At 37.3% G+C, this 24,982-nt stretch overlaps 1 protein-coding gene across 2 annotated transcripts in view; it reads left to right on the top strand.

Annotated features, from left to right (window-relative positions):
- Positions 1-24,982, top strand: part of tbc1d22a (TBC1 domain family, member 22a) — a 157,255-nt gene that overhangs the window by 97,871 nt on the left and 34,402 nt on the right. For both annotated transcript variants that reach the window (XM_084111350.1, XM_084111351.1), the window contains exon 11: positions 19,695-19,822. In XM_084111350.1, the coding sequence (XP_083967476.1) occupies positions 19,695-19,822 (128 nt within the window). The remainder of the gene's footprint in view (positions 1-19,694; positions 19,823-24,982) is intronic.

Genomic DNA, 24,982 nt, shown 5'->3' with positions numbered 1-24,982 from the left:
TATAACTGGCAGTATTTTCTAAAATGTAAATTACAGAATATTGAGTTCTGGTTTATTCAACTGTTGGACAAAAGCAAGATCACACTCCCAAGCATGCTGTTGGTCTAAATATCAATATAAGTTTTTGTTTCTTGCCCAAACAGCTGCTCAAACAGAAATGAGTTTTTTTGTGAGTGAAGTTTAGATGCCAAACACCTCTTTCCCATTTCCCATTACTCCTTCATTTTAGTTAATCTAGTCTGATCAAACCTAATTTGATCGAGTCAATTGGGTGGGGATTTCTTGTCCACATCAGATAATCACTTCTCTTGATTTAGTCCTATGGGTCAGTGTGCTGTGTTCACAGCATAAATCATTGGGTTCGACTCGGTAGGACAAGACGCAAATAGCAATAGTATGTTTTAATTCTTGCCATCTGGGCCAACAGGGACAACATGCCAAGAAAATAGGGTCACAACAGAAAAGCTATTGGTTTCTCTCTGCTTTCCAAAGGGGGATACTCTGCGGCCAGCTGAGGGGAAAGTTTTATGTCTTTTTCCTAATGAAAAACAACAAGGCCTCAGAATTTCAGTTGGAAGTTAATACAGCAAGGTCAAAGTGTGCATATCCTTGCATTTTTTTAATGTACGACGACTCTCTCTTACCAGCATCCCTTTATCTTGTCCTCTGAACAGCCCTCACTCAGTTTGGGTTGCCGTTTCCATATATAAAAGACGTGTTAGAGAAGGGAGGGTGTAATTGCTGGTCGCCAGAGAGTTGGGTTTCTGCCTTGCTCATCTTCATCAGGCTGCCTGGATTACTGTCGCATTATTTCCAAATTTCCCCCTTGTAAGGACGGCACATGTCGACCTTAATCAGGCTGCTCTTAGATCTGGCACTGTCGTGGTGTTTTACATCATATTCTCCCCTGTAATAAAGTTGGGGATGTAAATCAATCAGGCGAACCCTTTTTGCACTCTTTTCTTCGCCGCTACGCTAAGGCACGTAGCATGCTTGGTCACTCTCCTGTCCCGAACAGAGGTTACCTCTTCCAGCACTAATGAGGCTGGGGGTTTAAAACATGCGGCTGCTGGGAAGGTCTGAGCCCAGACCTGCAGTGTAGTGATCAGGGTATACGTGGCGCTGCTGACGCATGATGCTCCGACACCTTTGTTCACGGGACGTGTTCGTTCTGCCTCCGTCGCCATATGGCTCCGCTCAGTCAGGGTACAGCTAGGGCATGTTTGTCAGGGCCCACAGCGGCCCACCGACATGACAGGCGTTCCCCACAGGAAACCGCCCCGGAACATCAACGAAAGAGGCCGAAGGTCTTCTGACCTCGCAGCTGTGAGCTGTCCGTCCCTTCTCGCTTGTGTTCGTGCGCACCCAGATGTTCGGATACAGATGCACTGCTCAGGTGCTGATGTCACGCCTACAAAACACCTGCTTTTTTGTTATGCCTTTGAGAGACACTGGCGGGAATAATGTCAGTAATGAATGTGCAGAGGGAAAGAGAAAGAATTGCATCATTTACCGGTTTAGAGTTCTGAAATGCATCAGAAAGTCTTGCAACTCCTCTAACTGAATAGTACTTTCAGAGAAAAATAAAGTTTATTTGGTCCATTCTGAGTTGCTTGATATTCACTTCGCCCCTGGCTTGCACCAAAGAAGAACCATATTTAATTTCAACTTGTTTGATCAATCAGTTGCAAAGCAATTTGAGCAGGGTTTTTCAGCTGTAGCGCCCTAACTTGGCGAGCATGTCATGTTGTTTATGTACAGTCTTTTTCCGGAAAATTACGATATTCCAATTTTTTTTTATTTTTTTTTTAAATATATATATAAATACAGCTTAGTAAAATGGGAAAGTGTGTGTGTGTGTGTGTGTGTGTGTGTACTAATTATTATTAATTGTTATTGTTACATAGAGATTGTACCTGTGACAGGTTGCCTGTAAAGCTGAATAGAGAGGGCAGCCAGATGGCATGAACATAGTTTGATGTGAAGTGTGCGGTGTGAGCTCATTGTAAATCTGTCCCACTTGTTTGTACATTCTGTTTGGTGATATGTGCTGTTAATTAGGACTGCAACTAATTATTTTTTGGTAATTGAGCACTTGCAAATTATGCAAACAAATTAAAAAAACTGGACTAAATTAAAAGCATGAGCATGACATTATGAACACTTTTTTTCTTATCTTTTTTTTATATGAGTAAAGTTAGGGCAACAGTAAGTTTCTGGTGATTGTTCATACAAATTTGACTGCCACAGTGCCAGCTTGTTGTGGGTGGTTTCCAGGTCATTTCTTGGTTGTTACTTACTGGCTCAAGTCAAAAGTGGCTGAAGTCAATGAATTTCTGGCCACTAAATATTGGTTGTTACTTACTGGCTCAAGTCAAAATGGCTCAAGTCAAAATGGCTCAAGTCTATGCATTTCTGGCCACTAAATATGGTTCTGGTTAGTGCTGTAGCGGTGCGTCGATGTGAAAATGTGAAAATTTCGTTGACGTCATATTTTTTGCGTCGACGCTTCTTTATTTTATTTTTTGCACCATTCCCGGAGGTACAGCTCGCCACACACACCGCCCGCCGTGTCATTCTGTCATGTTTTCTCCCTTTCCTTCCAAACCGCGACAAACGCGAGTCTCCTTTCTCTGCAGAATGCGATAAATCCGCTCAACCATTCACAGCGCACCATTCCACGCACTGTAAACAGTAAAGGCGACGCTTTGAATACACCCGGCATCCTAGTTTTCCTTATCTACTTTGTACTTTTAGATCAACAAACAAACAAAAAAAGTAATACATTTGACGGCATTGATGAACCTGTGGTGATTTCTGCCGTAGGGAAGAAACGTAAGCCATCGAAATCTAATCATTTACGTGAGGAGATTAAAAAGATGAGGCACGCGGGAGGAAGAGAAATGCCGACTGTTGCTTGTTCTCACACGACAGCATCAAACTTCTGTCACGCTGACACGTTAACCCCAGGGGATCTTTTAAAAAACTTTAAATTCTTGTACTCAAAGTCAACGAAAACCGAGCACGACCAAGCCATTTTACAGCTGATCGCCGTCAAAAAAAAAAAAGTGTCATGAATTTATTGCATTTTTGGGAAAAAATAATCCGTTTTTATAATAAATCTTTGAAAATCTAAATCTGTATTTGAATTATGTTATTATAACCTAAAGGTGCTATGTGAAAGTTTGAAACAGAAAATAGTGGTTTTCATCTTGCCACTTTCTTGGTAAAGAAAACACATTTTTTACTCAAATTAATCAAAATGGATTTATCACGTTTTATACTATATTATTCAGAAGTAAACATTGTAGCTGACAGAGTGTTTATGTCAGAATGTTTATTTTTAAACCACAACCTTCTAAGTGCTTCTTTTACTGATATATTTAACGATATCTTTTGCATTTGCATTTTGCATCTAAACAACGTCAAACTTGGCACTGCACTTACTCGTGCCCAGACAGCTGTCGAGTTTGAAATCCATCGGACTAACGGTTCGAGAGATATGCGAATAACAGACAGGATAATTAATTCCAATTTGTCGTTAGATTAGTCGACTAATCGATAAAATAATCGCCCGACTAATCGTTTAATTAATAATCGTTTACCCCAACCCTAGTTCTGGTCCATCCTTAAATTTAAGTTTGTTTTGTTGTGGTGGTGGTGGTTTTTATCTACCAGGCAAAAATAGGTTTGATAGTCCTCCCTTCAATTAACCACCTAATTTGAGGTATCTTTTCCAAGACACAAACAATGCACAATGAGTTACATGGTGTTTTTACATGCATATTGACTGCCTGACTGTGCTCGACTTTGCAAAACAGCAATAAATCACAACTGAACGACTTTCCAGCATCATTGTTTATGCAATTATAATATTTCATGAATTAGCATTACATATAGAGGAAGGCTTGAGAAAATAAAGGTACTTTGTGAAAGTGCTGTAGAGTTTGACTGAAATAGCACATAGTGGCTAATGATACTGGTATGTGCACGTATATAATTTTAAATGTCAGCGCTATAGAAAGACCTTCGGTTTTATTGTCATAGAATTTTCACTCGTGGGCTTTGCACTGCGCCGTGCTGTCAGGTAAGCTAAAGAGCAAAGAAGCCATTCCTTTCCACTGAGAACAACTTTACAGACAGAAAACCTGACATTATAACACCAGTATGTCTGTGTGTGTGTGTGAGGTCTTTTTGTGTCCTTTGGCTGTGTGACGTGCATGCAGATGTACTTTCATGCGTAAGTAACCCCATGCATTTTGTCATGGTTAATTTTTGTCAAGCCTTTGCCTGTAGTGCAATGTTGAATTTTACAATGAAGACTGCTTTATTTCTCGCTGTATTTCGAACTTGGTTCTCTATCTCTTGCTCTGAGTCAGAAAATAAAGTGTCTGGTTCTGTGAAGTCATTGTGACAGATCAAGCAGATCAAGCTACATTGATTTCTTTTACATTTCCGTCTCCACCAGGCCCTAAGCGGCCTGCCAATTTCCTCACCGTAGAGCGATCCTATGCTTTAATTATCTGCCTGCTTTTCAAAAGAGCCGTAGGCGCTTTTTATAGGATTTTATAGAACACCATAACCACCTTCAAGATATGTCCATTTCCACTTCCTGTTCTCATGATTACATGCTGTGGTGAAACACCTTTTATTAAACTTCAACCCACTGCTCTTACCATCATAATGATTTCCAAGAAATGCCTAGAGGTTTGTTAGAAATGGATTAATATATTATTCATTATTATTTTGACACCTTATATACAGTTGTGGTCAGAATTATTGGCCACCCTGGTAAATACGATCAAAGATGGCTGTAAAAATAAATCTGCATTGTTTATCCTTTTGATCTTTCATTCAAAGAATTCGCTAAAATCGAACCTTCCGTCGAAGTAAAAGAATTGAAAGTGGGGGGGAAATCAGATTATGAAATAAATCAGGACAGCACTAAACTGGGGATTCAACATATTCTTCAAAAATGGGATATATTCTAAAACTAGGGGATTATTATGATTATTTTTCACTGAAAGACAATTAAAAGCATCCATCCAAAATGTAAAGATAAAAAAAAAACTTTTTAAGAGTTTCAAGAAAGTAAGAACAAACTGAAAACTTTTCTGTAAAAAATGCACTTTGGATATATCCTAAACAGGATTTTGTAACAAGTCTCTTTAAGCTTTGGGGCAACAGGGTATGTCAGATACTGTAGAATTTTAAAGAAAGCTCAAGATCACCTAGAGTTTAAGTGACCCCTACCATTTGAATGGTGTAAATATAATAATAGGCCTAATTTTAATTTAATGAATTTAACTCATTTTATAATTGATTTACTTTACAAAACTATTGGCCCGAACTGAATCAACCCTGAAATGACCTCAGATAAACAATCACACTATTGTCTTTTTAGTGCTTTTTTACAGCAGAATTTGAATTTGTCTGATGAAGTTTGATGTTTGATGAAGATTACCTTGTTTATTAATGTGAAACTGCTTTGAAGTGCTATACAAGCACTATATAAATAAAGATGACTTGACAATCAGATGGTATTTTGGCAGAATAAGTTTTCATTGTGTGCAAGCATGAGTTCTGTGATCAATGACCATGCCCAACATCCCGATCAGCTGAATGTTTCATTGTTCTGTTGCAGCACTTCCATTTTTCAATGTCTAAACTGGCTTGGAAATAAGAATATGCTCACAATAGAAATTTAATACACGATCAGACTGCTAGATAGATGAAGACAGAGAATAGGCTGGAAGTTGCCTTATATGGAGAAGACAAAGAGAGTACATGAAAAGAGAAGAGCAAAGATGTACATCTCCATTACTCTTTGAGGACGTTTACTTACACATGTCTTTCCCATTATGTTATGATAGGTTTGATTGTTTTTGACCACAGTGATCCGACTCAATCTGTTAGCCATGGTGCTGGAGATGGCCTGACCATATCTTGTTTGATTTACCATGTCCTTTTAATATAAGGTTATGGGATTCACTATCTGGGAGTTTTCAGGGGGTTTTTCGCCTGCCAAAATTTGAGGAATTAGTTACGTCCAAATATGGAGTAAAAGAAAGGTGAAATCTTGAATTGGTGGTGGGCTATTTTGTCTAGAGCAATAAGCAACCATCTATAAGCAGAACACACTAGCAACACCCTACCAAACCACACAGAATATGTAAACATTACTGGTCAAAAGTATGAAATAATTTACAATTTTTTGAAAGAAGTCTCTTAAGCTCACCAAGGCTGCATTTATTTGATCAAAAATACAGTAAAACAGGACTATTTTGAAATAGTGTTATTTCACACATCCGAAATCCGATCCAGCAACTCATTTGGGGGATCCCCCATCTCATACTCATCCTGTGTACATATGTTCAGGACAATTAAGTATAATAACGATAATGTATTTGTAAAGCAATAACTTGCTATATCCATGTTAAATGTATAAAATAACTATTAAGAAGTGGAAGAAATGCCGCTACAAAGTGGTCCATGCCATGTTTTGCAGATGATCTATCGTCGTCTTTAATGGTATTCTGAAGAAAAAAAAAACTATGCGTATTTTTGAATATTGCATAAGATGTGAACATAATCTCTGAAATGAAACTTGTACACTTGTTTTAGCCTATTATTCGACAAAAAGAAATGCACATTAATGGTGATGGAAAAATTTACAGAAGAAACTCCAAGTGAATGTATTAGGGATTTAGAAAGTATGACTGAATAATTCATTCATAACTTGGAAGTCACCTTTTTGACACTTTTGAAAAGTGTCATAATGATGGATGAACGCATATAGTGCTCCTAGTGACACGCTTCTGTGCTGTCAGTCCCAGAAATTAGACATGTTTTTACCATGTTTTGTCTGTTAATATCTTATTAATATTACTGTCATCGCTAGAATTTCCCAGGAAGGGATGATTTTGTTCTTTTGAACAGAAGGGATGAAAACGCAGGTTTTGTCGCATATTGTTTTTGCTAAAATCTATTCTGATTTTCGGCTTAAATTTTCAATTTAGATGTTTTGCATTTTGTATGTTCTTGAATCATTGTGCATTTCCATCCACCACGTTATGCGCATTTTAGAGTGGTGCAGGTATGACATCACTTTGTTGGCCAAAACGCGGAAGTGGGTTAGCATTTTAGCACTTCCGGTTCTATGTTTTTAGATAAAAACTGAAAGAGTTGTCGGAAGCTTAGGGATAGTGGCGTTGAATTCGTGGAACCGTGGTGAAGTTCGTTTATAGCCTATCTTTAGCTTTTCACTTCTGGCGACTGCATTTATCTGTGATAATTATCTTGATGGACAAAACGTGTAAATATCATGAACTTTTGTTGATCGCAGAGCTTGTTTTTAGCGGTAATCCAAAAGCCTATGGGAAAATCTTATTGTTTTTTTTCTCAAGGGAACCAGTGTGATGCTAACTGCCGGTTGGTCTACAAAGTGACGTCATACCTGCACCACTCTATATCTTAAGGGAACCTCTTGTCGTGATGGAGCCTGTTGCTTGGGAGAGAGTTATTTGTGTTGTTGGACATCGTTTTATTAAATGCTGCGAAGAGACGCAGAGGAATTGATGAAATATCTCATGTGGGCTTAAACGACTGCTATGTTCAATATGCCGTTGAAGAAACCTCAATATAGCCTACCTGCATTGAATTATTGAATTCTATATGAATGTCAATGGCTATGTAGGAAGAATTGTGTCCCAAGGTCAGACCTTTTGTTGGGCCTTATGCATAATGCCATGGTGTTTTACATGCACAAATGGTCACAACACGTCATCAGTATGCGAATAAACTGTTTCCATCACCTTAATGCACACTTACTCAAGATATTCTAGAGCATTTTGAGAGTTTATTTCGCATGTCAACCGTGTCCATCCATTTTTTTTTTTTTTTTTTTTTTAAATGTGCATCAAAAATAATTGGAACGAAACCCACCTGAGATTGCGCTTTCAGTTACTTTTCCCAACCTCACTAACTTACCGGATCCGTCCCATCCCATTGTTCCGGAACATCAGAATTTACAAATTGAAGTCAAGTCAAGTCACCTTTATTTATATAGCACTTTTTACAATACAGATTGCATCAAAGCAGCTTCACCAGTGATGTGATATGAACATAATACAACAAAGTTTGTTTCTAGAAGAAAATTTCGTCATCGTCCACCCTAAGTAAGGCAGATGAATAATATTGTTGAATATTAAATGTCCGCAGCTAAACAAGCCAAAAGCCAAGGCAACAGTGGATGGTAAACACTGCTTCAAATCAGCCCCAAATCAGCATATTAGAATGATTTCTGAAGGGTCATGTGACACTAAAGACTGTACGATTGCATCCCAGGAATAAATATAATTTTTAAATAGATATAATAGAATAAGAATATAATAGGAAACAGTTATTTTAAATTAAAATAATGTTTCACAATATTACTGTTTTTACTGTATTTTTCGATCACATAAATGCAGTCTTGATGAGCAGAAGATACCCAGTGCGTAGTTTGAATTGCATCATGTTTGGCGTGTTAATATGATGCATAATTTATATATGTGAAGTAGATGGTAATTTTTAGTGAATATGTATTTTTTTATCTGTTGAATGTGCAAGAAATCTTCTTTTTCCTCTCTCTCTCTCTCTCTCTCTCTCTCTCTCTCTCTCTCTCTCTCTCTCTCTCTCCTCTCCCTCTCCCTCTCCCTCTCTCTCTCTCTCTCTCTCTCTCTCTCTCTCGCTCCCTCTCTCTCCCTCTCTCTCTCTCTCTCTCTCTCTCTCTCTCTCTCTCTCGCTTCATGTCTCGTTCACACTCCACTCTCATTAGGAAACCAAACACACTATTGTCACCGTACGCTTTCACTTCGTTTCGAGGGCTTGTAGTAATTAGCAGTCATATTAGACCATAGCCCATAAGAGTTGCTTAACGCTAAAACAATTCTGTTCGTCAGAAGCGCCGCAGAACGTGAACATTGTTTCCTCTTATCTCGTCTGTTTTGTATGAATACATTGAGGTTCATCAGCATGCAAATTGCTCAAGGTGAATTTATTTATGTAAATTAGGACACAATGTGGGCTTTTTTCCACACAAATCATATAAGGTTATAAAGCAGACATTCAAATTTCAGGTGAAGCAGTACAGAGACTTCTTAGAAAATGATGAGGAAAAAATCTTTGATAATCTGAATGACACCTGAGGGGTTTTTTTTCTTTTCTTTTTTTTCTGTGGGGTTTTCTCTTGCAAATGTAGCTTTGGACATCAATTTTCTTCTTCTGACCCCAACAGAAAAACCTCAGCTGGTATAAAACAAAGTTATTTTATTTATTTTTATTTTCATTTCTCAGTTTGGATATCTTAAAGGGATAGTTCACCCGAAAATGAAAATTCTTTCATCATTTTTTGATTAATCATGTTGTTCTAAGCCTGTGTAAGGCTGGAAAAACTGGAAGAGAGTGCAACTCTCTGGGAGAACAAAGGAAATAACATTTGAACTCACTCTTGTGCACTATCGAGATGCAAGTCTCACCTCAGAATTATCCTTATCTACATTTATTTCCCTCTTCCCCCATCCCTTCTCCCTCATGCTGAGATCACCAAAATTCACCCAAGAATCTATATGGTCTAATGTGAATGATTATCATACCGTATTACGCATGTTTGGTATCATTTAAAATGTCTCAGTGCAACTGGTACAAAGGTCTCATTCCCAGAGTAGTAAAACAAAAGGTAATAAGGTTTTTAAGAGTTTAGAGATAAATTGAACACAAAGGAGGGTGGGTAGAGGAAAGACAGTAACGCGCAAAGACCTTCACCCGCTGGCCGGATGCCTCCATTGGGCTGATTGAGTCGGGCTTACACCTGTATGAATTTATTTCTTCTGTGGAATATAACAGAACAGATTTTTAAAGAATCAACCCATTTTGGTGACCATTGACTTCCATTATATGGACCAAGCAACACTGACACGTTTCTCAAAATATCTGCTTTTATGTTCCACAGAAGAAAGCAAGTCATACAGGTTTTGAAGCATGAGAAGGTGAGAGATAATAACACGGTTTTCATTTTTGGTGGACCTATCCCTTTTGAATTCTCTTGGCAGCTTTTTTTCATGCACATTCTCTTCCACTGCTGAACATGATCTTGTGCCGAACTGTAACTCAAATTCCCCAATTAAGTTTTTTTTTTGCTGAGATTTTCTTTGCTTTTTTCTTGCTCTCATAACTTTCAAATATGGTCCAGCATGTCCATTTTAAAAACACAATTTAAAAAAAAATCAAGGCAATACTAATAAAGCTGCCATCAAGGTTAGCATCAAATTATGAAGAAAGAAATTAAATAGAAAATGATTAAATGTGTTAGTTTAATTTATTAATTTTATAAATTATTATATTAATATTAAATGCAGATATTATAATTTGCTACATGATTAAATTATGTGATATGTATTATAAATTAAATATTTATATAAGGTGATTCATATATTATTGAGGTCAGGCCCCATTTTTATGGGATGTATATCATGGGAAGTCAGCAGTGCAGTTAAGGCAAATATTGAGTTAGATTGACACAACGATTGCGTGAATTCCAATACCACAGTTAACTTTTATGTCACATTGCAAAAAAATGAAATGCACATCCAACTTGTTTTCACATATAAGTTGCCCAGAACAGAATTGAAAATGTCATATAGACCTTGATTTCTGCTGATCACACTGTTATCCAAAATCTGGATCTGGGTAGGGGAAAAAATCATTTTGGCCACCATCAGCTGTGAGGAAAAAAAAAAGGGGGAAAGAAAGAAAGGGAAAAAACAGCTTTTTTGTGGCTGTTTTGTGCTGCCTTGGTCCCTGATAAATGTGTGCATTATACCTGCCTGTTTTCCATTTACTTTGCATGAATCAACTCTTTGACTGAGGATGCGGATGTGATGTGGATTCGTAATGTGGATTATTGGACTGCTGTGGGCAGTTCTGGCCTAATGGTTAGAGAGTTGGACTTTTAACCACAAGGTTGAGGGTTCGGCTCCACAGTGAATGGCTGCCCAATGCTCTGGGTGTGTGTGTCCACTGGCTTGCAGTGTGTGTGTGTGTGTGTGTGTGTGTGTGTGTGTGTGTGTGTGTGTGTGTGTGTGTGTGTGTGTGTGTGTGTGTGTGTGTTTGTGTGTGTGTGTGTTCGCTACTCACTGCTCCTAATGTGTGTGCACTAACTTGGATGTGTTAAATGCAGAGGACAAATTCCGAGTATCGGTTACCATACTTGGCCTTCACTTCCCTTCCCTTCCCTTCCCTTCCCTTCCCTTCCCTTCCCTTCCCTTCCCTTCCCTTCACTTCACTTCACTTCACTTCACTTCACTTCACTTCACTTCACTTCACTTCACTTCACTTCACTTCACTTCACTTCACTTCACTTCACTTCACTTCACTTCCACCTTATGAACAAGCACAGGAAGTAGTTTTCTGCCATGATGATAAATGTCATCTGTACAATCTTGACAGCGCAATGACAATGGCTACTGTCAACTGTCACATCTCCAGATCTGTGAAACGATGAATAAATAATCCATACACGCATACATATTCAGAGAACGGAACCATTAATGCGTGAAAAGGTGGCCTTGTCCAAAGTATGGCTGCCCAATGCTCTGGGTGTGTGTGTCCACTGTAGTTAAGGGGTAGTTGGCGTACATTTAAAAAAAAAAAAAATCTAATTCTGTCATCATTAGCCGCTTTCCGACCAAGTAGTTACAGGAACTTAGTTCTAGGAACTGTCCACTTCTAAACAGTTCTAAGAACTACTCTCCCCCAAACTCGGTTTTGCTGTTTGCGTTCGCACTGGCCAAGTTACCATAGGAACTGGTAGGAGGGGTAAGGGAGTGACGCAAGCACGGTGACTTTTATTTTGACGGCGCGACGGACCTTTATTTTGGCGGCGCTGAGAACGCCAGAGCAAACAATGCTCGCATTCTCTGTGTTTATTAGTTAGCGATCTGTCTAACAGTACTGTTTAACATGTTATTAGATAGAACTGTTATAGAAAGTAGACAGTATATGAAAAAAAGCCTTATTAGCCTATGCCGTGTGGTTGATGTCCAGTGTTGATAGCTGGGCAGATAAACATAATCATGTTTGACTTGGTCCCCTCAAAGTTGCGTTGTTTTTTCTCTTCAGCATAAAGGTTTAGAGACCCATCTATCACTGTTTTCCATGTTTGTATAGTTAGTTTCTGGAGTAAATATAGGCTATAATCTGTGTGTTTACATTCTAGCTGTTTTAAAAATGGTGGGTGCTGGTGTTTCGCGTGCATTCGGTCAATCAGCGAACACTAACGTCACAGGTAGTTCCTATAGTGCTGGTTTAGACCCTACTCTGAAGTAGGACCTAAATTAGTTCCTCCAAATGGAGTTCCTAGAACTAAAATCGTTCCTAGTTCCTGCAGTGCGAACACGCCGACATCCGGGTACTTTAGCCAATAGTTCTAGGAACTGTGAAAAGGTTCCTCCGGTCGGAAAGCGGCTATTTACTCACCTACATGATGGTCCAGTTCTGATTTAACTTTCTTTGTTTACTTTTAATTGCATCTTTCTCATAAAATTGTCATTAAAATTATGAGTGTTATATAATCTGAATATACTGTATATGACCAGGTGTTATTTGATACCATGACCAATGGTATCATTGATATACTATTATAGTTTTTATTAATTAGGGGCCAAGCACCGAAGGTGCGGAGGCACCTATTGAAATCGTTGGCCTTCTTATTATTCTTCCGTTTCTCCTTCTCCTTCTCCTTCTCCTTCTCCTTCTCCTTCTCCTTCTCCTCATGTTTATGCTAAGAACTTTTGAACCGTAAAGGCCAGAAACAAAAATCTTGTTTCCTCTGATTATGTGGCTCAAGCCGATTCGATTGCACCCATAGTATATCACACATACGCAGAATTAAAGTATTTCAAAATATGTTTTGGCGAGTATTCACGTAAACATTATCTGATATGTCTTAAGTTGAACGGTTGGTTAACTGTTGGGGAAAAACATCTGATGTGTAATTATTAATTACATTATTTTACATCTGTGCAGTACAGTGTGTCTTAATATATAGGCTGTCTGTTTCATTAATGTTAATCAAACAATTATCTTATCATGGAAAAAAAAAAAGCTGAATATATATTTTTCATATAGATATTTGGTTTTGACTTGGTGCTTGCCAAATTTGGTGTTATTACCAGGGATTTTATGGTATGGTTGCTAGGTGATTTTGTTTTGGATTTTTTTCTCAAAATTTACTTTGCTGACTATCGACTTCAAACAGATGTAGTTCAGTCATTATTTTGTCCTATTCAAAGAAATCATACATAATTTCGAAGGTTTAAAAAAAGAAAAATAATAACTAATGCATTTTTGAAAATGTGCTCATTGCGACTCATTTTGCCAGCATGGGTCACATATATATACAGTGCTGCTTGGAAATTTGCAACCCCTTGCAGAATCTGTGAGAATGTGAATAATTTTAACAAAATAAGGCGGATCATACAAAATGCATGTTATTTTTTTTTATTTAGTACTGTCCTGAATAAGATATTTCACATAAAAGATGTTTACATATAGTCCACAAGACAAAAAAATAAATAGCTGCATTTATAAAAATGACCCTGTTCAAAAGTTTACATACTTTTGGGGAAGTAAGATAACAGATTCTTAATACTGTGTGTAGTTACCTGGATAATCCACAACTGTGTTTTTTTGTTTTGTTTTTTTTTTTATGGTTGTTCTTGAGTCTCTTGTTTGTCCTGAGCAGTTAAACTGCCTAATGTTCTTCAGAAGAACCCTCCAGGTCCCGAAAATTCTTCAGTTTTCCAGCATCGTTTGCATATTTGAACCCTTTCCAGCAGTGACTGTATGAATTTGAGATCAGTCTTTTCACACTGAGGACAATTGAGGGACTCAAACACAACTATTAAAAAAAGGTTCAAACATTCACTGATGCACCAGAAGAAAAGACGATGCATTAAGAGCCAGGGGGGTGAAAACTTTTGTTTTGTGCTTTATTTTGTGTTTTTTTATTTTTTTATTATTATGATTGCATGCCACATCTGAGCTGCAATAAATGGCCTATAAATATATCTAAATACAAATTCAAATGCAGCTTCTAAAAAAAAAAAATGCATTTTATTATATCTTTTGGGGGTAATTTCTCTGCCAAATTTGTTGTTTAATTATTTGGCACATCATTTAATTAATAATTAGATTAACATTTTTAATGGCTTCCGAGGCCTACTATATATATATATTTGTATTATTGTTTCAAGTAATAAGTTTAGTTAAAACTTTTATGATGAATAGATGTGCTTTGAAGGACTTCCAAAAAAAACATTCACTCCCATTATAAAGCTTGGAAGAGCCAGGACATTTTTTTAATATAACTCCGATTGTATTCGTCTGAAAAAGGGATGACTTGAGGTTGAGTAAATTGTTGTTGTTTTTTTGTTGTTGTTTTTTTTTTTTTTGGGGGGGGGGGGGGGGGGTGAACTATCCCTTTAATGGTTTTAGTTTTAATTTTTGTTTAGTTAACGATAACATCCCTGGTTCCGTCTGTGTGGCTCATGTACAGATACAGCTGCTCACCCCTGAAGGTGGGCACTGTAGACCTCCTCTTTCTCTTGGTGTCTGAGCGGGTTTTGGCTAGAAATGCAGTGAGGGCGAGACAGGGGGTCAGTGCAGATGTAATTATGGGATAGATGGGCGGGGGCAGAAGTCGAGCAGAAGTTCATTGCTCAGCAGAATCGTGGCAAACAGCTCACTTGTCTTTCTGTGAACTCTGACCTCCGTTCCCCATCCTCCTCAGAACCTGCATGTGTTTTGCTGCATTGAAGGTGGAAAGAACATGCAAGCAAATGCATTCTGCTTGCTGAAAATCCTTATTCTGCTAATAAAGCTGTAAGGCCTATTAGATATTTTTATTTGATATTTGATATATTTAGACTACCTGAAACTATATTTTCCCCAAAGTTATACCTGGAAGTTTTTATTGGGGTTCTGATGTGAATATTTTCAATTTATGGTTATTGGCATAGAGCTATTTTTATTATTATTAATTTGTGTGTGTGTGTGTGTGTGTGTGTGTGATTGCCCCCTTACCTACGGTAGAGGGGGGAAATGTCCCTATGAAGATTAATTGCTATTAATTCTACTATTATTAATTCAAACTATTAATTTATTTGTTCATTGGACAACCCTTTTACTGATCATTACTTCGATTTTTAGATTCACTGTCAAAACGCTTAATGAAGATGATTAAGAAATCTTCATTAAGATGAGGTTTTTAAAAGCATTATTAAGACCATGAATACATAAACACTTGGAATATGATGTTAAACTAGAAGTTTTGTTTTTTGTTTTCTTCTTCTTGGACATCTTTATCTGTCGCTCACCCTTTAATTAGGATAAAAATATGAGGATTTTGATTTGCAGTTCTAATAAGCAAAATTGGTGTGTTCGTTTCGTCAGTCTATCGCTTCCGTTTCTTGGCAGTGAGATGTATTCAGCGTTAATGAGTGTAAGTTGTTTATTCAGGAGGGTTGGATGTGAGAATGACACTGTCAAGGCAAGTGTGAGGTTCGACAGAAGCTGATCTTCGGCGTGGGTGGGTGGGTATGCTTGCAACTATGGCTTGATATAGTATTTAAAATCAAAATTCCAGAAAAGTTAGGTCATTTACAAAAAAATGCAAGAATATGGGATTTGTTAATTCTCTAATTTAATGTCCAATGTTTTCGCTTGCGAAATGCATTTTAATTTTGATGGCTGCAGCACACTCCAAAAAAGTTGGGTCACATGCAAAATAAGAATGAAAAGATTACAGAATATCCAAGTTAAACTGTGTTGAAACAGTTCACAATTAGCAGGTCAATTGGTAATATGTGAGGTTTTCGTGATTGAGTCTGAAAAGGAGCATCTCAGTCTTTGCAAGAAAAAATGAGCAATGGCTCACTACTTTGTGCCAAATTTCATGAGAGAATTGTCAAAAAATTCAAAAATCACATTTCTCAACGCAAGATTGAAACGTATTTAGGTCTTTCTCCAACTACCGTACATAATATTGTGAAAAGATTGAGGGAATCCAGAGAAATCTCCATTTTTGTAGGGCAAGGGAGGAAACCTCTGTTGAATGTGTGTGACCTTCGAGACTTCAGATGGCATTGCATAAGGAATCCAAATTAACTTTAACATTGAACATCTTTTCTTTATACTTTTGTCAGTTAAATGGAGGTTAAAGAGAATTAACATCACAGATTCTTGATTTTATTGCGTTTTATAAAATGTTCCAACATTTCTGGAGATTGGGTTGTATATTGTCCTTATGATGACATTATCTGTATGACATTCAAATTATATTTGTAGAGTGAATACAAATGTCATACGAATCCAGAAGAACCCAGAGGAACCATAATTTTAAGCAAACAACCATAGTTGTCCTCAATATTAAAATGTTTATTACAAGACAACTGTAAAATACAGTTCTTGTGAGTAAAATATTTCTGAGGTATAATCTCATTTATAGCACTCTAGGCTAACTAGGAACATGAAATGTTCCAGCCATATGAGGTAAAACAAAAGCCAAATTCCTTTAATCATCCATCACAATTGTTAAAACAAAAGAATATACTGTAGTGCAGCAAAAGATTGAAAGTGGCTGTTAGAAAATAGCTAAAGCATTGGAAATTCCATTGTTCCACCAATAATTAAGAAGTTTCAACAAACTAAATACGTTACAAATCTGCCCGGAAGAGGACGAGTGTCTATATTGTCTTAATGCACTGCGAGGAGGATAGTTTGAGTAGCCAAACACTCTCCAAAGATCACAACTGAAGGATTGCAGAAATGGGTCTGAAAGCCTCTAAAAATGTCAAACGCGAGGGAAGGATTCAGGAAAAGTCATCTGCTTTTTCAGTGCCAGACACTACTGGGACTTCAACAAGACTGAGTTATATGGTCAGATGAAACTAAAAAAAGAACTTTTGTCAGCAATTCCAAAAGCTGGGTTTGGTGCACACAGGGATAAAAAAATAAAATAAAATAAAAAAGTACCCATGCCTAGAGTTAAATATATTGCGGTCTTTAATGTTGTGCACCTATTTTATTTTTCTTCTTTTTTTGCTGGAGGTCCTGGGCCTCTTGTTCAGATACATGGCATCATGGATTCTATTAAATAACAACAGATAAAAAAAAATCAAAACCTGACTCCCTCTGCCAGAAATCACATACAGTAATGGGCCTTGGTTGGATCTTCCATCAGGACAATGAACCAATACAAACATCAAAATCAACACACAAAAAATAGGTCACTGAGCACAAAATTAAGGTTTTGAACCATATAGATGAGTTGGTGAACTTGGGAATTTGAAGGATCTTGAGAGAATTCTGTATGGAGGATCTCTTGTCTCTGATGGTCTCTGATCTCTTCTCAGGTGTTCTCCAGCCTCATCTGGCATTACAGGAGGAGACTTTATTGAAGAAGAATGTTCTATTAATCAAAGATTCCTTTTTTTTAAAAAGTAGCACATTTTCCACAAACCATATAAAGCAGCACTGTTTTCAACATTAAACAGAATTGTTTCTTGTGCAGCAAATCAGCACATTAGAATGATTTCTAAAGGATTGTGTGACACTGAAGACTATTTTATTATACTGTTATATTATATAAATATAGCTGCAAGCAGCAATTAAGGGGCCAAGCACAAAGAAGGCACGACAAATCAGGCCATCATGGCTGGAAGCATCAGACCAACTGCAATGAGCAATTTAAAGCATATTAAGATTATTTTAGGCAAAATGCCTGAAAAATCAAAAACAATCACTAGTAATATGCTTTAATGGTTTATCACTTTTGACCAATAGGTGGCGCCGTTATGAAAATTGGGTATCGTTCGACTTGGCATACTTTACCGAATCTAAAGAGACAAGTTTTGTGATTTTTGGCCAAACCGTTCAGGAGTTATTAGCAACTACAACAAAAAAAAGTTTAATATCTCCTGACCATTAGGTGGTACTGCGCCAAAACTGTGCAAGTAACCTCAGGTCATGATTGTCATGACACACACCAAGTTTGGTTAGAACACTCAAAAGTATTGTGGAAATATAGCCTCGCGTCTATTTTGGCGGGCACTTCGTCGAATTTGTTCGCACATTATTCAAGAACGGTTTGATGAATCTACTTTAATTCCATATCTTTTTGTCGGCATGGTCAGGAAATTATCTGGTTAATTTTTTGTGAAAATCGGTAAGCGGAAAATTCAAAATGGCGGAAAATCGAATGCAATCGAATCGTCTTGAGCCAAGGAATCGGAGGAAAAAAGAATTTAAAAAGAAAGTAGCCCTTAGAGCAGTGGTTTTCAAACTTCATTAAACAACCCATATATAGGCCTACATCCATTTGCATGCTGTATGAGTATAAAAGTCAAGTATATTTAATGGTATTCAGAACAGAACAAGAATAAAAAAATTAAAAAAAAGCCAAAACGAAATAATTTAAAGCGAAACTGAAAGTAACTGGTGTTGGGCTCACGTAACACTCATTCGAATCAAAATGTTTCCATATTCGCGATGATTTGGATGCTAAACTATTATTTATTATAGGCTTTGTACGTTAATTCACTCACGTTCCAATATGTGCTTGGCAACGCTGAATGCTAGGCTACGAATTGTACGACACTATTTAAACAGAGAAGTTTAATTTTTATATGTTAAGTTGACTATTATTTTGATAACGAACAGGCTGTGATTTCAAGATTGCAATTCTGCATGGAATATGTTGTGTCCTTCATTTTGTTCATACAGGACATGATTTGAAACTGCAAAGTGTTTACTTTTATTTGTGTACACTTGCAATAAAACACAACATTGTGCTTTTGTAAAAGAAAGAAAACAAAGGGTTTGCGACCCAGGGTTTGAAAACCTCTGCCTTAGAGACTCCAAATTTGCTATGGTGACAGCTCAGACTGTCCTCTAACTGTGTGCCAACTTTCCCGCAAGCGTTTCTATGGGCTGCCATAGACTCCCAGAACGGAAGAAGAAGAAGAATAGGAACGATTATAATAGATGCGTACGCACCTTCGGAGCTTGGCCCCTGATTATATATAATTATATATTGTGAATATTCAGTATATCACCCACAACCCTCAACCGTATCCTATCATACATGTGATGGCCAAAGATTGCCATCTTTATCAGGAGGCGAATGAAGATGCCTATATTTCACGCAGTCATGCATGTTACACACTCTACCCATCAGTAGACGCGTCCCTGTTGATTAAAGAGACACCCATAAATAAAGCTGCCGTTTCTTCTCTAACATAACGCGCTCAGACATTGGGTTGACAGCTGAGTAATTACCTCATGCTTACATGACAGCGTCGAGCACATGATGGCATGGACGGAGAAATTCTTTACGGCTTTATTAGGGTGTTATGTCTTACGCCCGGCAGGCTGTCATCCATGAACTGTGTCTGCTGTCTGTGAGCGGGAAAAGCGGCGAGGAGAATAAGTGTTATTGTTGTGTTGTGTCCGCCGAGCGCCTGTCATTTATTGTTTGGTCTCAATTTTACTGAAGAGATTCTAATGATGCTTTAATTGTTTGCGATAGATGAATAGGTTGATTGACGACAGGGTGGTGATTTATTGTCATGTTTTGTTTTTTTTGTCCTGAACAGAGATGGTACATCGCCACATGCAGCAGTATGAGGTGGAGTATTTGCAGTTTGCTTTCCGTTGGATGAACAACTTGCTTATGAGAGAACTTCCTCTACGCTGCACCATTCGCCTGTGGGACACTTATCAGGTAAAAGAGACCCTTAACAGTCTTGGTGCGATCAATTACATATAAAAGCTATGCTAGTGTTTTTAAACTGAAAATGGTTATAATTTACTCACCCTTTGCCCCTGTTCGCCTTTATGGTTAGTTAAAAAAAAATAGGGCTGTGCAACGATTAATCACATCCAAAATAAAAGTTTGTGTTTACATAATATATGTATGTGTACTGTGTATAATTATTTTGTATATACATATATACACGCATACATGCATGTATACATTTAAGAAATATTTGCATGTATATACTGTGTATATATATTTATATATAATTTATATTATATATAAATATGTTATGTATAAATACATTTTTTTTCTTAAATAAATGTGTGTATTTATCTACATAATGCATAATTTACTGTTATTACTAGGGCTGGGACAATAAATCGATTCATCGCGATTTGTGGATCGATTCAAATTTTTTCCGAATGCATCGCGATTCTCTCTCGAATCGATTCTGAGCTTAGTTTTCAACAGCAGATGGCGCTCTAGGCTAGTTTATAACGGCACGCTCAAATGCTCACGAAGAAGAGCGCTCGTGTTCGGTTGAGTCTGAGAATATACTTGCACCTCAGAATGCTTTTATGACGTGAGATTAATCTATACAGCCTACTGCAAACACCCTTGTAATTCGCTTCAACCTTTTTGAACTTCATGAATGATTATTTCATAGAAGGTTCAAGTGGTATGTGTGTAAGGAACTGGAAGCCAGCAGATTACGGCTGTTTCCAAAGCATCTGCTGTTAAAAAATAAGCTCAGAATCGATTCAAGAGAGAATCGCAATGCATTCGGAAAAAATTGGAATCGATCCAGAATCATTTCTCGATTCACAATGCATAAATTTATTGTCCCAGCCCTAGTTATTACTATGGTAAGTACATGTAACATATAATGTAACAAGGACACTAACATAAAGTGTTACCTTTTTTTTTTCTTTTTTTTTTTAATTTATAAAAAAAAAGAAGAAAAAAAAAGATTTTGAGTATAACACAGAGCACGGTTACATGCACACCGATACGCTAATAACTCCCAAAAATCAGCTTATCGGAATAACCCGTTGTCCCGGTTTACATGCAAACAAACAACATGGTAAACAGCGTTTACAAGACTTTATTCATAAATCAGGTAAAACCTATTTCCTGGTAGTGGCATCAAAATGTAATCATGAGTGTATCTGATTCCGAGTATTCAATTTGCTGTGTCGGTTGAGATGTTCAAAAAAAGCATTAGAAACCGAAGAGCGTTCCAACATGTCAGCGGGAAACTTACAGTCTCATATATTTTCCTCTCATTCAGTTACAGATGCAGCATTTTGACTGAACCACTTCTACGTCTGCTGCACATGATGAGAACACATTTTTATCATTTCTTTGGTCGAGAAAGAGTCACAATTTGTGATGTATTTCCTCCTCTCTTACCGCGAAATGCTCACTCTGTCTAAATCTGCTTTCCCGTCACATATCACACATGAGCGCTTCAATGAGCCGACTTAACGCAGGTTAACATGCCGGGTGAAATCGGGGTAAGGGGCAAAACTCTGGCTGTGTTGACCGGTTTATGCTTAAGCCGTTTATGGCCTTACACTAATGAAGGAAAACGGGTCACATGACCGCATTGACATTGTCGACTTGAGCACAATCGGGTTAAGAGTGTGCATGTAAACACACGCATGCTTAAGAAAAACAACAAAACACTTTTCTTTTCTTTTTTGACCATCTAGAACCTTTATATCTCGTAATTGCTACTTCATCACAGTTTTCATTCTTATAATTACTGCTTTTATCTTCTACTCTGAGGCAGAAACAGAAATTCCATAGATGTTGGCTATGAGAGGATGGTTTGTCGCTGTTGTGACGGTCCTATAAAGAGGATGTATTTAAAGAATCAACATTTCTGAAAAGGTTTTAGGTCTAAAAACTGAAGCACTGCACACTATTTAAAGACCACTGCTAAAATTATAGCAGTGGTCTTTAAATAAGTCAATAATAACAAAAAAAAATCAATAATAAAGAGATATTTAATAATACAGATGCAGGTTTAGTGAAATGGATCGAACTGATTCATTGAACAAATCAAAAAAAAAAATTAAAATGTAAAAACTGTTCTTCACGCAAAGCGATTGCATAACCTCAGAATTTCCCCTTCTCAATACCTATCGTTTTTATTGAAGTACAAACCGTTCTTGAAACTTCTGGAATTAATTTCTGTAATATATAGGTACTCCAAGTTTTTGTTTCTGAAAACAAGCATTTTTATAATAATTTCAGGAGAAACACAGAAAATATATTCAGTCTTATATAAGACGCAAAGGAACTCTATGACGGTTGTTTAATTTTAATACATCCACCTTATTATATGCCAATTCTGAAAAACATTGTGAAAATGTATCTGCTTTTATATATAAGCTGACATTTCTGAAGGCAGTTGCTTAACATTTAGGTTTTCCTAGGTGTAGATGGCTAGATTTTTTTAGCACAAAGCCATGAAAAGATACAGAGCATGAAAGAAGAAAAATCTTTAGCACAGCCAGTAACTTCAGAGGTGTTACTGACATCTAACCCAACACTTTCACGCTGTTCGCTATATAACAGAGCTGCCATTTCCGAGTGAATGCAACGGCCCTGGCGCTTCCGTGCACTCAGCTCAAAATAGTTGGAAAATTATGCTTAATTCTTTCTTTGAAAGATTTTCGAATTACTTTCATGGTAATTGTGTGCCATTATAAGTATTTCTTTGTCTCTTAGTTGCGTGCTCTATGCTTCCTTTTAACAAAAGACGGCTACTCTCTTAAATGTATTTTTCCTTCCATATCTACAGCACAGAGGAAATGCTTTCAATGGCTAACTGTCCCTTTATTCTACTTGACTGATTTGGATTTTACACAGATTGTAACCCTTTCCAGTAGACAGTTCACATGGTTTGTTTGCCTAGCTGTTACTCACTGGGGACGTGTCACTGGATTCTCTCCGACAACACCAGCCTCGTCATTGATGTGTACGTTAGCGCGGAGGGCGCCACAAAAACAATCTCTTGTTAGGCCAGTCACAAGTCAATAAGACTAGGATATTGCTTAACATGCACTATTGATCGTTTATTCCAATAAAGAGAAGGCTGGTAGGTTGCAGAGCAAATATAGTACATTCAAATGTTGTTTTTTTAAGGAAGTTTAACTTCCATTGATGGCTTATTTTCTTTGGTGAAGGTCTCAGTTTTGGTCAGGTTATGATTGCAGGCACTCTGAGTTGCTTTCCGATATTGATTTTGCCCGCTGAACAAACAAGTGAAAGCAAGGGCAAGAGGAGATAACTGCGGCAGGATTTGCAGCAGCAATCCATTTTTACTAATTTTTTTCCCACCAGTTTTCCACTGACGTGAGAGCCGAACAATGTAACTGAGTTACTACGTAACATGCCTACAAATAAACATACAGCACTGTCTTTGTTTATGACTATTACTCAGAATTTTGGGAATATAGGCCTATAGTAATGTATCTCTCAAAGTAATTGAAGTAGTCAGAAGTGATGTTTCCATCCGAATTTGCGAATTTAACTTGTGCACAGAATTGGAATATCGCATAAAACATTATCAAATAAAGCACCGTTGTCATCCCAAGTCTTCAAGAGAACAATGTTATCAATTCCTGGAGAATTGGCACAAAATATCTGGAATGAAAATGGAAGTTGTTGCAATCGGGGAAGCTGCTGTTGCTCTTTTATCGTATGTCATAAATGACTTGCACCTCAGAGTAATTGCACCCAATCATTTAGATAGACATTGTTTCAGGCATTTCAGAATGACCAAACCAACATTTCAGATGCTCTGCAATGAAATTCGTCCACTGGTTAGTCCAGTAATCCAATCACATCTTCTGTTGAGTCACATGAGTTTTGTTTGTTTTTTTGTTGTTTTTTGTGCATTGAGGGATTTATTCAGTAAATGTATTTACATTGTAGTTCATGTCTTTTTGGATAAAACAATTATTCAATATAGCTGAAAACAAATCTGCCACTTATGATTCAAATGTTTTTAGAAAACGTTCATACCATTTTCAAGATGTTATGTGCTGTAAACAAGTGAAAATTAATAACTTTAAAAAAAATAATAATAATAATGGTTTCCTTACTCCTTGCATACAATTGAGTGTTTAAATCTTAATGATTATTTTTAAACAATTGTTTTAAGTATCATTTTTTAATGATTTTCAATTAGTAGATTAAATGTAGCATTAACAAAAAAGTTTTTTTTAAGAATGGCAAATTACTACTACGAATTAGTAGGATTAAAAACCCTATAAGATTGTCAGGAATCAATTTACACTTAAAATTAAAATAATTTTATTTCAGACAGAAAGGGAGAAAAAAAAATTGTCGAGTTGCTGTGCAGCATGTCAAACATCAGATATGGCATCCATCTACTGAATGCGCAACACCCTCTTGAAATGCAGACATCTTTGTGAACTATAATGTACGTTTTTTTGAGTGGTTTCTGTGGCGATTTGAGCCGCTGTTTTTGTCATTTTAAAATTCATGACACTGTCCTGCTTCTGAGCCACTGGTGACAATGGTTCGTAGTTTGTGACCAACTTGTTTAAGGGCCAGAGCCAGTTTTTCCTTTGGTGGAAATGCATAAAATGGTCCAAGATTTGGCTTTGGAACTGTGTCGGTGTAACAGGGCAGCATGAGTAGGCAAAAGCAAGAGAGAGAACTGACTGCCGGGGCAAGTTTTGATTTATTCAAACCTCCTCTTTCGGAAGCGTTGGCAGTTGATGCAGAAGTTTTACAGCTCTTAAAACCTTTGGGTGACTTTCCTCTGTATATATTCAAACTGAGGAGGTCGATCAGTGTTATTCAAAGAGAAGTGAACCAAGTGAATCTGTCTTTGAAATGAAAGGTGATGTGTGCCCTTCTGAAGACTTCAAGATGTGACATTTCCCATGCGTAAACTTGTGTGCGTTGACCTCATAGTGATATTGTGGTCATGGCGTCGTAGCCTACTGTTACCTTGGCCAAAATCCTTTCTCATGCTTCCATCAAATCACTGGGCCATTTCACTCATGTTTGGCCAGAAGCTATGAAAGCCGTGCTGTCAGGGCCGTGAGCTTGCTTGAAAGTGCTCGCTCGGAGAGAAGT

The sequence above is a fragment of the Abramis brama genome (assembly GCF_963993115.1).
Source record: "Abramis brama genome assembly, chromosome: 4".
Classification (NCBI taxonomy): Eukaryota; Metazoa; Chordata; class Actinopteri; order Cypriniformes; family Leuciscidae; genus Abramis; species Abramis brama.
Note: the sequence above shows the minus strand (reverse complement) of the source record. Positions and strands in the feature narration are given on the sequence as shown.